This window comes from Syngnathoides biaculeatus, chromosome 9 (genome assembly GCF_019802595.1).
Source record: "Syngnathoides biaculeatus isolate LvHL_M chromosome 9, ASM1980259v1, whole genome shotgun sequence".
Taxonomy (NCBI): Eukaryota; Metazoa; Chordata; class Actinopteri; order Syngnathiformes; family Syngnathidae; genus Syngnathoides; species Syngnathoides biaculeatus.
In genome coordinates this window covers 26,318,493-26,332,250 of record NC_084648.1, presented here as the reverse complement: position 1 = coordinate 26,332,250, position 13,758 = coordinate 26,318,493, and the positions used below count along the sequence as shown (strand labels likewise).

General features: G+C 43.1%; 1 protein-coding gene across 9 annotated transcripts in view; it reads left to right on the top strand.

Annotated features, from left to right (window-relative positions):
* The window catches only part of sh3pxd2aa (SH3 and PX domains 2Aa), a 169,641-nt gene that overhangs the window by 67,486 nt on the left and 88,397 nt on the right, over positions 1–13,758 (top strand). For 2 of the 9 annotated variants that reach the window (XM_061829131.1, XM_061829129.1), the window contains exon 1: positions 11,988–12,114. The exons of the other annotated variants lie outside the window; for them this stretch is intronic. In XM_061829131.1, the coding sequence (XP_061685115.1) occupies positions 12,044–12,114 (71 nt within the window). In that variant the 5' untranslated portion in view covers positions 11,988–12,043. Of the gene's footprint in view, positions 1–11,987; positions 12,115–13,758 lie in introns of those variants that run through there. 9 annotated transcript variants of the gene reach the window in all.

Genomic DNA, 13,758 nt, shown 5'->3' with positions numbered 1-13,758 from the left:
GACTGTGCATATGTGAAAAGAAAAAAAAAAGGACCTTTTTTGGGAATGGATACATTCTGTTCAAAGACAGAACACCCTGCCAAAAGTCAACACTGGAGGCCTTAACTCTATCACAGATATCATGAAATCAGAAAATGAACATTTTTTTTAGCAAAATGTCACGCCCAGAGTAGAACTTGTTTTGAGGCTAATATTATTGGCCCTCCAACAAGACAGACCAAAGCACACATCTAAAAGCACACAAGTGTTAGAAATCAACAGTTTTGAAATGGCTAGCAATGAATCCACTTAAAAACTTTGGGGGAGCTGAAACATGCCATTGGGTAAAATACCCTGTAAATATTCAAGCACTTGAACAAATAAAAAAAAAAATTGTGGGAGAAAATATCATCTGAGAAGTGCAAAAAGCTTAGAAATATTTGGAGGCTGTCATTGCTGCCAAAGGCTGTGCAACCAAGTACTGAGGGTTGCCATTGCTGCATCTGCTGTTTTCTGCTTTTTCTTTCCTCTTAGCAATTAAAATGTTTAATTGGGGAAAAAAAAGGCTGGTTTCTTTGTCAAATTTCTTTGCAACTCCAATTAAAAGATCCTGATGTTATAAATTGGGTACATCTACATGTATTTCTGAAGAGATTGAACAGATTACGCAAAAAATGGACCGCCAATATTGGTGAGCAGGACTGAACATAAATATTGTACATTTGCAAATTACTCACAGTAAATACATGCTCTGCATACCTTTAAGGTTAGCGGATGGATTCAATAAGCATTTAGCTTTTTAGTCTATTATCGGGGCAGCTTTTACTCCACAGATGTGTGACTAGCTCTTTAATGATATGTAGAGTGTGTCGGGGCTGGGGGTGAATGAATATGAAAAGTGTAAGACATTTATAATACCAGTTGATAGACCCTTTGGGTAGTGTTTAATTGGTCACACTCTTGGGGTGGGGGGGTCTGACGTCTTTCTTTTTCTTTTTTTTTCTTTTCTTTTTTCTTTTTTAGAACAACCAGTAATGAAATACAATGACCAGGCCACAAAGATCTACCCACTACAAAAATGCAAAACATATTCATTTTTAAGTATATTGAGGATTCTTTGTGTAAATGTATGTTTGCGTGCCTTGCATAACCGCATGAGCCAATATTGCACAACACAACATAGTGAGCCATAAACATTTTTGTAACTATCTGAGTTCACATTGAGGGGCATTAAACACCACACGAATGAAAATGCACACCTGGGCTGTGTCAGTCACGTCAGTGGATTCGTCCAACTGCAGTGAGAAACACAATTTCCGATGTCCTTCCTCACATCAGCCATGGCTTCACAGTGCCGTGTAAATGTACTCCTGGAGGTGGCTTTCGCTGTTCAACTATATTGTGTGAAAAGTGACTGCTGTGTGGCCGCTCACTTTTCTCATTCTCAGCTTGCTTTTTGGCGGAATGTCGGAGTCGAATTTTCCATAAACAGTTCGAAAATACCACGACACATTTAACTACACTGGCAGATGAGCCAAACGCACTTAGAAAATGACATTGTGGAAAAAAAGTCCGCCTCACATTCCGTATGAAAGTTATATGTTTTTGTATTCTTTACTCCAGCATCCATACTCATGTATGATAAGATTTGTTAAGAGAGGGCTTAAAATAGGGAGGAACTTACTGACTAGCATGTTTTCCTGTACTGTGGTTGTTTGCACATGCCCGGTGAGCTCAAGTTCAGAAAAATACGGCTGTCTTTGCCGTCGCGATTGACCAAGACTTCATCGCGATCATTGAGCACCCCTGCAGTCTAGTGGGGTCATGGAAGGCCGAGGGACTGCTACACTCTTGCCTGTGTTGCTCCATCCAATGCTCCATAGCCTTGCTCTGTGTGGAGCATGTAGAAACACACAACAGAGACACCTAAGGGAAAGTTAACTGCATGCTTTGTTCACTAGCCCAGCTGAGTGCTCACAAGATGGCTTGTGAGCTAACAAGCTAGCATGTAAACTAATTGGCTCATTACCTAAGAACTTAAACAGCTCTCTCCACTGTTCCATAGTTCTTTAAAACATCAAAGCCTCTCCAAGTTATTCAAAGGTGGAGAGGAAACCTGCCAAATTTTATGGAAATCACTTAACAGGGACTCACCTTAACAGTAATTGCTCCAGATATTGGACAAAAAACAATTTAACTTTACCAACTGTGTCCCATTGAACAGTTCCATGATGCACACTGTTATTAAGCTGCACACTGTCTCTGAAGCTCCCGCAATAAAAGCTCTCTTTGAGTCAGCTTACAAAGCATTGTAAATCATTGTCCTTTTGATAGTGAATAATTACATTTCTTACGATGCGTCACAAAGGCAGGACGAGGAATGGATAGGCAAAAACAATGTTAAAGTCAAATTGCTAAGCTATCATTGTGTAATTGCAAAAAAAATACATAGTGTTCCCTCGTTATTCACGGGAGTTACATTTCCTTAATGAAAATCTGAAAATAATGCATGTGGTATTCAAATACCCATGGATGATATGCACCATATTTTTGCGACCATAAGGGACACTTAAAAAGTCTTCAATTTTCTCCAAAAGGGGACAACGCACCTTAAGTGCACAACATGTTCCAAAATTTGTAAACTAGATGAAGTACACTTGAACACACTGGTTACATTTTTAGCATATTTTGGGCAGAGGCCCTGTAGCTCAGAGGTTAGAGCATTGGTTTGATAAACCAGAGGTCGTGAGTTTGTATCTCACTGGGGCCTCTACTCCCCAAGAGAGGTTGCATCAGGAAGGGCATCCGGCAGTAAAAACTGGACCAACCAAATATGATATGAGATGTCACGCTGTGGCGACCCCTAAAGGGACAAGCTGAAAGAAACTTACTATGCTAGGATGTGTTTTAGTCGGTATGCAAGCTAAGCGCTATGCTCTCGAGGCGGTGAGGAACAATTGCAATTTTACAATTGTAAGCATAAGAAGCTCACATCGCCCCACACACTCACAGTGTCGGCAAGTTATTACTCAAGATGTTGTTCACAATCACAGGGTCACATTGAAACTCAAATTATCACACCACATCAAGAAGAATAGCGTAACTAGCAAATGATGAAAAAAAAACTGACTTAAAGCCCAAGTGTCATCCCTATAAACATTCTAAAATAGATATTGTAATGAAAAATACATCTAACATTATTCACTTCAATGTCCATACGAAAAAATAGATGCGAGCGGAGAGTGTGTCATCCATGTGCAAAATTGCAGAAGTGTCATTCTACGATATCCAAGTAGTCGCCATATTGGCTGCATCCTCTGTAAGTGACGTCACCCGGACATTCGCCAATGAAAACACGCAGATCCACGTCCGCGGCGGAGATGAGGCATCACGGCTCATCGCAGAAGCTGTAACCGCCGAACGCGGCGCCTCAACCGGTGTGGCTAATTTTCGGCGCCGTGGTGGCATATAATGGAGCCGAGGCGTGCTGCTTTTAGAGGGTTTTTCACAGCCACCGCAGTACACGATGAACACTATCAAGCCAGGGCGCATTCCTGCACATCGACATATTTCATATGCGGATCTTTTGTTACGTTATGAGAGACTGATTACGTGGTCCGCCCCAAACTATTATTTTTTTGTAGCTGAATACACACCTACCTGTGATTTGGAACCCACGAAGCTCTCGTCCTCTGCACCCGTGCAATCCATTTTTCACAACGAACCGGGTCTCTTTCAAACTTATGAAGGATAATTCCATTCTCCCGAATGTTCAAGCAATGTCCAGCAATGCAATGAGCCGTCATTTTGGCTAACACGAAGGAACAACGAGCTACCTTCCCGGAGGTAAAACTAATGTAAACAAACAAGTCCACTTGGGGGCGCTGCTTTCCTTTACGCCACTTCCTGCTTCTTCTCGAAAACAAATCCCTTGAGAGAATTTTCATGGCGGGAGTTACAAAAAGCTGTATACGTCAAATTCATGTTTTGTGGTGAAAAAACGCATGGGCCCATATTGGCTGACGTTTTTTCATTAATAACTCACTAAAAATCATCCATTTCATGACACTTGACCTTTAAGAAGTAATTGAGACAAAACTTGCACTTTAAAAGCTAATTCATATCCATGTCAAAGGGTTCCTGGGAGTTGACATGAGGCTAGGGGACTGCGGGTGTTTGACTGAATTCCAGCACATCAGTGCTGTTTCCTCGTCCAAGCGCCCTGCCCCTCTGCTTAGCATGCCCGTCTGGATTTTAAATGCACTACACACACTCATCTCCTTTTCCTTTTAATGCACCACATGCACCCAGCTCTGGGAGGGTGGGGATGGCTGTTCGACAGTAGTTGTCATCGACCAGTTGTCAGGGTGCTTTTGAGGGGCTGTTGGACCACCCTGGGTACCTCGGCATGGGATGTGTTCTTTCCACAGGGTTGTTCTCAGGTGAACCCCTGCACCCGGTTCTGTCCTCGGTTGATTAGGTGGGGTCCTTTGCCTCCATATAGTGGCCACACTAATTATATGACGCGTCCATCAGTATTTTTGAATGTACTTTAGTGTGAATTCACTTACATGCCTTTGCCGGCACACATCGCTGGGATTCTATCACTGGCTGTGGAACTACTCACTTAGTGCAACAAATATCTCATGCGTAGACAAAGTGCTTATGTATCCCCCCACTTATAATGTTCTATAGACTCTAAAAATCACTTAGTCAATTCCACTACATTTCAGTTGTATAGCCAAATTCACTATTGTCTTGCATGCTTCATCTCCTGTCCTTCCTTCATAGGGTGTAGTGCTCCAGTCTCGTGCAAAATCCAAATTGAATCTTTCTTTGTTGTAGATATGAAATTATTTGCTTTTCTCATTCTTTTTTAGTTAGTGCTTTGTCTTTGTCTCTCTCACCCCTCTAAAAATTTCTGTTCTGTTTGACTTAATGACTCTGATCCTCACTAAACTTCTATTAAAATACTAAGAAATCACAGAGGAACCTCAAAAACTCCACCATGACATAGTAAAACTGTTCTGGCATCAAGGGGATGCACAATCGCCATTCTGATTGATCTCACAGCTGAACAGGACCAAAAAAAAAGTTATAGGTCTGTCATTCATTCAGCATGGTAGTTGGCATTGTTTTTATATCGTTTTCTAATTTGAAAAAAGATGAAGAACAAAAACTTATGTGACAGATCTTATTTTGAGCTACACATGAGCTCTGCATGGAGCTGCCCCGCAGTATTAACGCTGTGTGTAAAAGATGACTTCACCATGCATTTACATCAAGAACAAGCATGGTGAAAATTGACATCTGGTCGATTTGCCAAAGTCTACCCTTGTGAAACCAATTTAAATTCCTTTCAAATTCAGGAAGTTTATTCCAATTTAATAGGTGTTTATATGGAGCATTTTCATTCAGTTTGGGATTTTAAACCAATGATAATGGGAATAAAAGGCTTGATGTAAACCAGGATAGTCTTGCAGTTGTTTCTTTCAGACCCCAGAGGGACTCATATCACAGAGTAATGGAAAACAATTGAATGGAGGCACATTAAAAGCAAAATATATATATATATATATATATATATATATATATATATATAAACTTTTAGAGGTATCAATAAACAACATTATCATTTATCATGCTATGTTTGGGGAAAATACATCTTCAAAAAATAGTTTGAAAGGCCTATGCATCCATCCATCCGTTCCTTTAGCATACCACTTGTCCTCACTAGGGTCGCAGCCATGCTGGAGTCTATCCCAGCTGTCTTTGAGCAAGTGGCAAGATACACCCCAAGGAGGTCGCCAGCCAACACATACAAACAAACAACTATTCGCACCCAGATTCACACTTATGGGCAATTTAGAGTCATCAAAGCTACCATGCTTGTTTTTAAGATGTGGGAGGAAACCGGAGCATCTGGAAAATACCCTCACAGGCACGGGCAGAACATGCAAAGGCCATGTCAGCAGGGCCGGGATTAATATTCCTGTCGTCAGAACTGTGAGGCAGATGTCCTAACCAATAAGCCACTGTGGAGGATGGCGCATGCCGGTTTTCTGCGTACAAAGATCAAGGACAGCCACCTCGCTCCACAACACATCCTTGTCTGATTAGCAAATGGACAACACTTTGTTAATTAAACGTATAAGATCATATTTAAGCAAATAATAAAAGTGCAATAAAAGTAAAATAGTCTTCATTCCCTCTCTTGATCTATGAAATAGATCACAAACATAAACACGAAAATAACAAAAGTAACCCTTCGAGGAATATGGAAAACATAAAACCCTCTCTAATCGTCCGAACATACCTTTTAACAAGTGCATTGTCTCATGATTCAGAACACTCGTAAGCTTTAAACCTGCAGGACAGTACTAGACAACTCAAATACAGCAAAACATTTTTATTATGCCAAAAGTATCAGTAGAACAGAAGGGCAAGGGGAATGCAATCACAGGGCATGTCAAGATCATGACAATCAGGAAGCGGTGGAAGTTTAGTATCAATTTCAGGGGGAGTGATAGCAACAGTAAAATCATCTTGAGGAGTGTGTCGGGGTGGGGGTCTAATGAGGACATAATTACCGCAGCCAACAGGAGGGGCACCAGTCGCCTTTTCAATCAGACGGGTTAAAAGCGAACGAATACAAGGAATTCAACAGCGTCCACAGACGGTGAGAATAGAGGTGAAGACAGCCAGAGAGATGAAGATTGACGAACTGACACCCTTCCATTTACCAAACACATTCATTCAGTTATCCCACATAGATGTGTCAACACCAGAATGTTCCTTCATTTTCTTAGCAAGGGTTCTAAGATTCTACGATCTTAGTGAGGTGTCCGCCAGGTTGGGTGTTATTCGGCCAACACCTCCTTTCTCAGCCAACGGTGCATCGAATGCAATTCTATTTTGGAAAGCCAAAATAGATGTAGCCTTAAGTTGCTCATGTACAGCTTCTAGTCCTTCAAGGGTGAAATTGCCCAAACGTTGCACATGATAATGTATGTAATTGATACGGTCGACATTTTCGTTAGGAGTAACGGGGAAAAGTGTGGAAATTACAGATATATTTTCAAAACCGTCAACGACACCACCGGGGACGCCAATAGCGTCAATGTAGGTGGGGTCGTCAGAACCGAGCCAGGTAGATTTGGACCTACGCTAACGGTGTAATAGGCCAAGAGCTTCCTCAAAGTGTTCAGGAGCAACCGCCAGATCATCTAGGGTGACAGGAACAACGGAAATAGGCAAAAGTAAAGTTACTAATACATATCTGCCTGTACTGTTCCGCGGGAGGGGGTCGAAGAGACGGTTCCCTCCGGACAACCACCACACATCAGCACGGCTGACTGGTTGAAAGAAAGGTGCTTCCTGGATCTCCGCACACTGATCATTAGAAATATTGCCAATTGGGGCACCATTACCTTTAAGGAAAATACAGGTGAAGTTTTGGTGTACGCGATTAAACACAGGTTTGTTCTTTTGAGCCAGTGTTACCGGGTGTCAGTATCCCAAATTTTGCATTCATTTTAGTCGGCACATAATTTTTCACAAGATCTAGAACACAAGTCGAGTTCACAGAAGAGGAAACAACACGTAACAAAGGTTTAGGTCCCATACATACAACACAGTTACTCGGGGTTTTATTAGCCGCTTGGTCTGCCATTAGTGACCAATTATTGTTTACTGCTCTAACACCTGTCAAAACGCTAAACCACTCATCAACAGATAGGGCTTTGTTTATAATATAACTCTTCTCTGTGATAAATATTTTCCGGGTGGGTTGTGCTAACAGCTGGCACTGATGTGGGTGTAGGTATGGGGTATTTTTTAACGATTTCCCAGATCAAAATACCAAGAAGAACAATAACACCAAAATAAGAATGCCATAGATTTCCTGCTCTCCCTCTCTTGGTCCAAAAAGCAATTGGATTGCATCTGTAGGAATCATGGTTAATAAAACAACAGCAAACAATAAAATAAAAGTGCAATTTAAGAGTCTGTAGCAGGGCGAAGCATAGAATAAAGAAACCACTTAGTTCCTTTCAACAAAGACAAGAAGGTAGCGTTTACCTTGAACGGGAGTAACCATGTCTGTCAAATCGATGACCAGTTCAGCACCGGGCCAGGTGGGTGGGTCAAAAGAACCAGGCAACGGTCCAAGTGTGGCGTGAACATTGTGTAGCTGGCAAATGTTACTGTCACGACAGTGGGCGTGACACAAGTCAGATATTTTAGCATGCCACCACATGCCAAGTTTGGTTAGCATGGCCAATATGAGCCATAGAGTGAGTTTTGGTCAAAATCTATTTTGTTCAGGAGAGGCGTTGTGCTGTATTTTAGCCAATTCACTATGAGACGGAGGTTCGGGCAGGCCAGGAGAGGATTTGTCAGATAATTGGACGAGCATCTGTGGGACCTAGCAGCCTGCTTGGCAGCCAAGTCGGCAGCATTATTGCCGAGGGCTGTGGTTGAATTGGATTTGGAGTGGTCAGGGATCTTGACGATAGCCACCGCTGAAGGTTTGGCCAAGGCTTTGTCTAATCATTGGATCAGTGTCAAATGTGCAATAGGGGTACCTTTGGCTGTTTTAAAGTCATTCCATTTCCATGCCGATAGGTCCAACACAGCAGCTGAGACAGCATAAGCTGAGTCAGAATAGACAGTGACAGACTGTCCGACCGCCAGTTCCAGTGCGAGACAGAGTGTGAGCACCTCTGCTGCCTGGGGTGAGGGAGCATATGTTAGTATGGATGAGGAAACAATTAAAAATTCACCTGAGGGCTACTGCTCCACTATGGCAGCCGCCGCAGCCAAAGAGCCATTCTGCTTACGGTAACAGCAACCATCATTGAACAGGACCCTGCCGTTAGTCGGAAGTTTGACAGAGAGATCAGCACGTGGACGAAGAAAATCTGTAGAATAGAAGAACGATGCTCCAAGGACATAGTGGATCCTTCAGAGCACACCACTGCCCAAGTAGGTCACCGATTTGCGACAACACTGAAGCTTCTTTCTGGAAGCTTTGAATCTCAGCTCATGCAAACAAAGCAAAACAAGTTTAGTTAGAGACAAACACAGCTCTGCTGTTGGGGCTGCCAACAGGAGGTCATCAACATACATCAGGAGTTTACACGCGTCCGGGAGTTCTAGATCCTGCAGCAATGATTTCAAACATTGATTAAAAATTCCAGGTGAATTTTTTAAGCCTTGTGGCAACCTGGTGTATTGCAAATTCTGTCCATGATATCTGAATGCAAACAAGTGTCTACACTCGAGTGCGAGTGGGACACAGAAGAATGCATTTGCCAAATCAATCGCTGTGAAGTATTTGAAATCAGATGTGATGGTAGACAATATTCTGTGGAGTTCTGGTACAGGTAACAATGGTGTGGTCGTTACATCATTAACGGGTCTCAAATCATGCGCCATACGATAAGTGTTTCCATCTGATTTTAAAACTGGCCTGTGTGGTGTACACCACGTGGAGGTGGATGTTTCCAGGACTCCAGAATTGCACAGGCCAGTGAGCATGTCCTCCATCGCCTGGTTAACAGCTCCGGGCAAGGATATTGAGGTCTGTAAACATGAGATCCTGGAAAAACTGTGATTTTAATGTCTGGTGTCTTAGTACAATGTCCAAAATCAAAGGGTCCAGAGGACCAAGCAAATTTAGGCAGTTTGTTTAACATTGACTCGGCGTTGTCATGGTCAGAGTAGTAACGTCTGTGTTCTCTAGTTCGGGTCTCAAGTTCTAATATGGTGATATTAGTTGTCGGAGGTGTGTCAGGAACAGTGATGCAGTATGCATCCGCAGATTTGGAGATCTGTACGTTAGGGAGTGGTGTGTCCTCCCAGTCAGTCATTTGAGTCTGTCGTTTCACCATTGGTCCCAGCTGCCGGGCCTCGTGTCCTGGAGACAGAGCGAGTGAAATTTGGGATACTGACTCTTCCTGCATTTTCAACCATGTCATTTGATCTGGTGTAGGAGAGCAGGATACCGCTACACCCTCTCCTGTTGCGTATATATGTGTGGATGTAATGTCCCAAGCATCACCTTGGATGTATGCAAAGTTTTCCATGGATAATAAGTTGTGGTTCGGTCGTAATATAGTGTGCAATGGTATGGATCTAGTGAAGGCAGGTAAGCCCTAAGAGTGTTTAACCAGGGCTTCCACAACAGAAATTGACTTATGAGATCAGGTTTGAGCTGTGTTTCTGGTTCAAGTCGGGCCCAATAAATGTCCACAGTTGGAGTTGGTTCACTCTCAGGTGTCATAAGCCATTATCCAGAGTGGCAGACAGTGTCAGCTGCCGGCATTACAAACGAATGGTGGAAGGTCTTTCCAGCCAAGATTGTCGGTCGGGGTTGAGTCCATTGCATTGTTGAGTCCCTACAAAGCCCATCAATTGCACAGTGTGTTGTGACAAAAAAGTGTCCTGGAGCGGGATGTTGAGTGAGGAGTGTGTTGCCCCTGCGTCAACGAGAGTGTTCACTTTTCGCCCCGCAACAGAGATGGGGATCATGGCACCTGCATTGCCGGACCCCTGGCTTCCCGGGCATCCCGAGTGGTACTGTCCAACCTGCTGCTGTCCATCCTGCTCCCAAGGTGGGCCACCAAACCTATCGTACCTGGCTCTACCTTGGCCCCCTCGGTTGTTGGACCAGCCACCATGCCCTCGCATTGGACCTTGAGGTGGAGGAGCTGTAAAACAGTCTTTAATCCAGTGATCCAGAGAACCACAACCAAAACATCCTTGATCACGTTGATGTTGTTGCACTCTCCACCGGCCCCTTCACTCTTTCCTGCGGATCCACTCCGGCTATGACCCCAGAACCCACCTGCCTGTCTAGGTGGTTGTGCCTGCCAAAAAATTACGTCTGGTGTGGTTTTGGACATTTGTGTCTTGCCTGTGCTACTTGTAATTTAAGAAGTTGTTTTTTGAAGTTTACCAGTTTTATTATCCTCACCCTGTTGTTGGCTTGAATAAATTTTGAGGTGATGCAATTCGTGTCGCCTAAATCTAGGCTCATCTCCAGACAGGAGGTCAGGGTCAGGTTTAAGAGTGGTCTATACTGGTTCAGGGAGACCTCCCAGCATCGTAGTCCTGAACATAGCCTCCTCCTAACCAGACTGTCCAGAGTGACGTCCAGTGTGACGTCCAGTCGATTCAGTCCAGAGTTTAATTCAGTTAGTCAAGTGCTCAAATGGGTCATCTAACAGAGGGGAAAGAAGTGGGTGCGACTGTAACAGGAGTGGGGAACCTCTCTCTGATAGCTGCGGCCAGACGCTCAAAGTGTGCTCTCAATACGGTTCCTTTGGGTACATTAAGCATACCTGCAGTTGTCTCGATTTCTCCTTGTTCAATACTCGTGCATGGTCTAGATGCTGCTTGTCTCCAGTCTCCCATGCAGATTGTATACCCCTGTAAAGTTTCCACAAAACTAGAAAGCCATGCATTACCACCAGAAGACAGACGAGACAAGCGAGCAAGACAATCAACATCTTTAAGATCAAACTGCTTGTATATTGCACCTGCTGTAGCCTCTATCATAGGCATCATTGTAAAGCAAAGCAAAGCAAATTTATTTGTATCGGGCATTTCATACACAAAGTAACTCACTGTGCTTTACATGATTAAAGGCATTTGAAAACAAAAAGATAAAACATTTAAAATGGGATAAAAACAATAAAAATGGAAAACAAAATTAAAAAAAAAACAATTAAAACCACATACAGTGCAAAGTAATATGATCAAAAAGTGGATATATTCCAAAAAGCCCTGAGAAAAAGAGTTTTCAACCTTGTAGCATTTTGTTTTCTTGTTATATAATATAATAATATGATATAATATCCATCCATTTTCTTTACCGCTTATCCTCACAAGGGTTCCGGGAAGTGCTGGAGCCAATCCCAGCTGTCAACGGGCAGGAGGCGGGGTACACCCTGAACTGGTTGCCAGCCAATCGCAGGGCACATAGAGACAGACAACAGTCGCTCTCACGATCCCACCTCGGGGCAACCTTGGGTGTCCAACTAATGTTGCATGTTTTGCGATGTTGGATGAAACCGGAGTGCCCGGAGGAAACCCACGCAGGCACGGGGAGAACATGCAAACTCCACACAAGTAGGTCCGGGATTGACCAGCTCCGCCACCATGCTGCTATCATATAATATATAATAATAATAATATTATAATAGTCATCGTGTTATTTCCGATGTGAGAGGACGCTTCACATCAAATCAACAAGACAGTTTTTACTAACCCCCTCCTTCAGCGCCTCTCGCTTCCTCTCTGTGTGTGTGTGTGTGTGTGTGTGTGTGTGTGTGTGTGTGTGTGTGTGTGTGTGTGGTGTGTGTGTGTGTGTGTGTGTGATTCAGGCCGCGTGTGGGTGTTCTACGTGCCTCCTTCCTCATTTTTGCAGTCCTTCACTCATGTCCACATATCAAATACACCTTTTTTTCCACTTACTTTATCTTCGTTCGACTTACCATTACCATTTTTCTTCAACGTTGGCATCGCCGTCACCGTCATTAAATGTGCAGTGCGCCTTTCTCTGTTCACCTCTTTAAATTCCATGAGCCCTTATCTAATCTGTCTCTTACATCTTTCATAGTCTTTTACATTTATATTTATATTATATTTACATAGTCTCTGTCAATTTCCTATAACTTCGTCAGTTTCTCCCAATCACGAATTTTACCCAAATAGTGCTTTTGCCATTATCTTAATGCATACTTCCGTTCTTTATCTTGTTTCTTTTTGTCAACATTAGGCATCATTTGGCGCTCAATTTCAATGTTTAGTCAGATTATATTCAGCACATTCATGATCAAATTCACCATCCATGATTATTTATTTAATTTAGCGATCACTTTTCTTCGACTAAACCCAACCGAATTCTTATCGCGCAACAAATTGGCCTATACTGTTCGTTTTTTTCGTATGCCACCTTGCGACGTCCCAGGCTCAAACCGACGGCAAACCCTCTGTTTTTAAGGGATCCCATCCCCCGTAGGTGTAACAGGTAAACTTCACAGTGCAATTGTACGTCTACAATATACGTCAGCTACGACGGGATATACAGCTTCTCTTATTCTCTTTATCTCTTATTCTCAATAACTCATATGAGGCATGAACAATCTGATACCAATGACTTCTCAAATTTAAACAGTTCAATCTGCAGAATTCGACAGTAAACAGGCTTCTGCTTACCTTTTGGTTTTTGTCGCGACCTGGAGAAGTCAGAAGTACAGACGACCACCCTCGACTTGTCCGTATAACACTCCTGTGTTTCTCATATGTCTCTCTTTATCTCATCTGTTGACGGCCAACGCTCGTCTACCTCCCTCGACTTACGGTCGAGGTCATCAAATTGTAGGGATTTGCGAGTTTGGACCCTACGTGTGTTCACGAATGAAGAAATGTATATCAATAATTAGAAAAAGTTAACAACAAATGGATTTATCACAAAGGAATGTGTAATACAGACATCCGGGTTTTATCTAGGTATCTGCCGCACACGAGACGTGTCTTCTGGGCGGATAGCCCAAAAAAGAAGACAAGAGCTGCCCGGTAACACAAGGTTTTTATATGTATGGGTTCATGGTAAAAGTGGCTGCCCCCCGCAGTCTGGTCCTGGGTCGGGAGGGTAACTTTCCGCTCCATATCTGGTGTCGTTCGTCTCCATGGCAATGCCTGGGAGAGGAGGATGGGACCAGCTAGTTTTCTGCGTACAAAGATCAAGGACAGCCACCTTGCTCCACAACA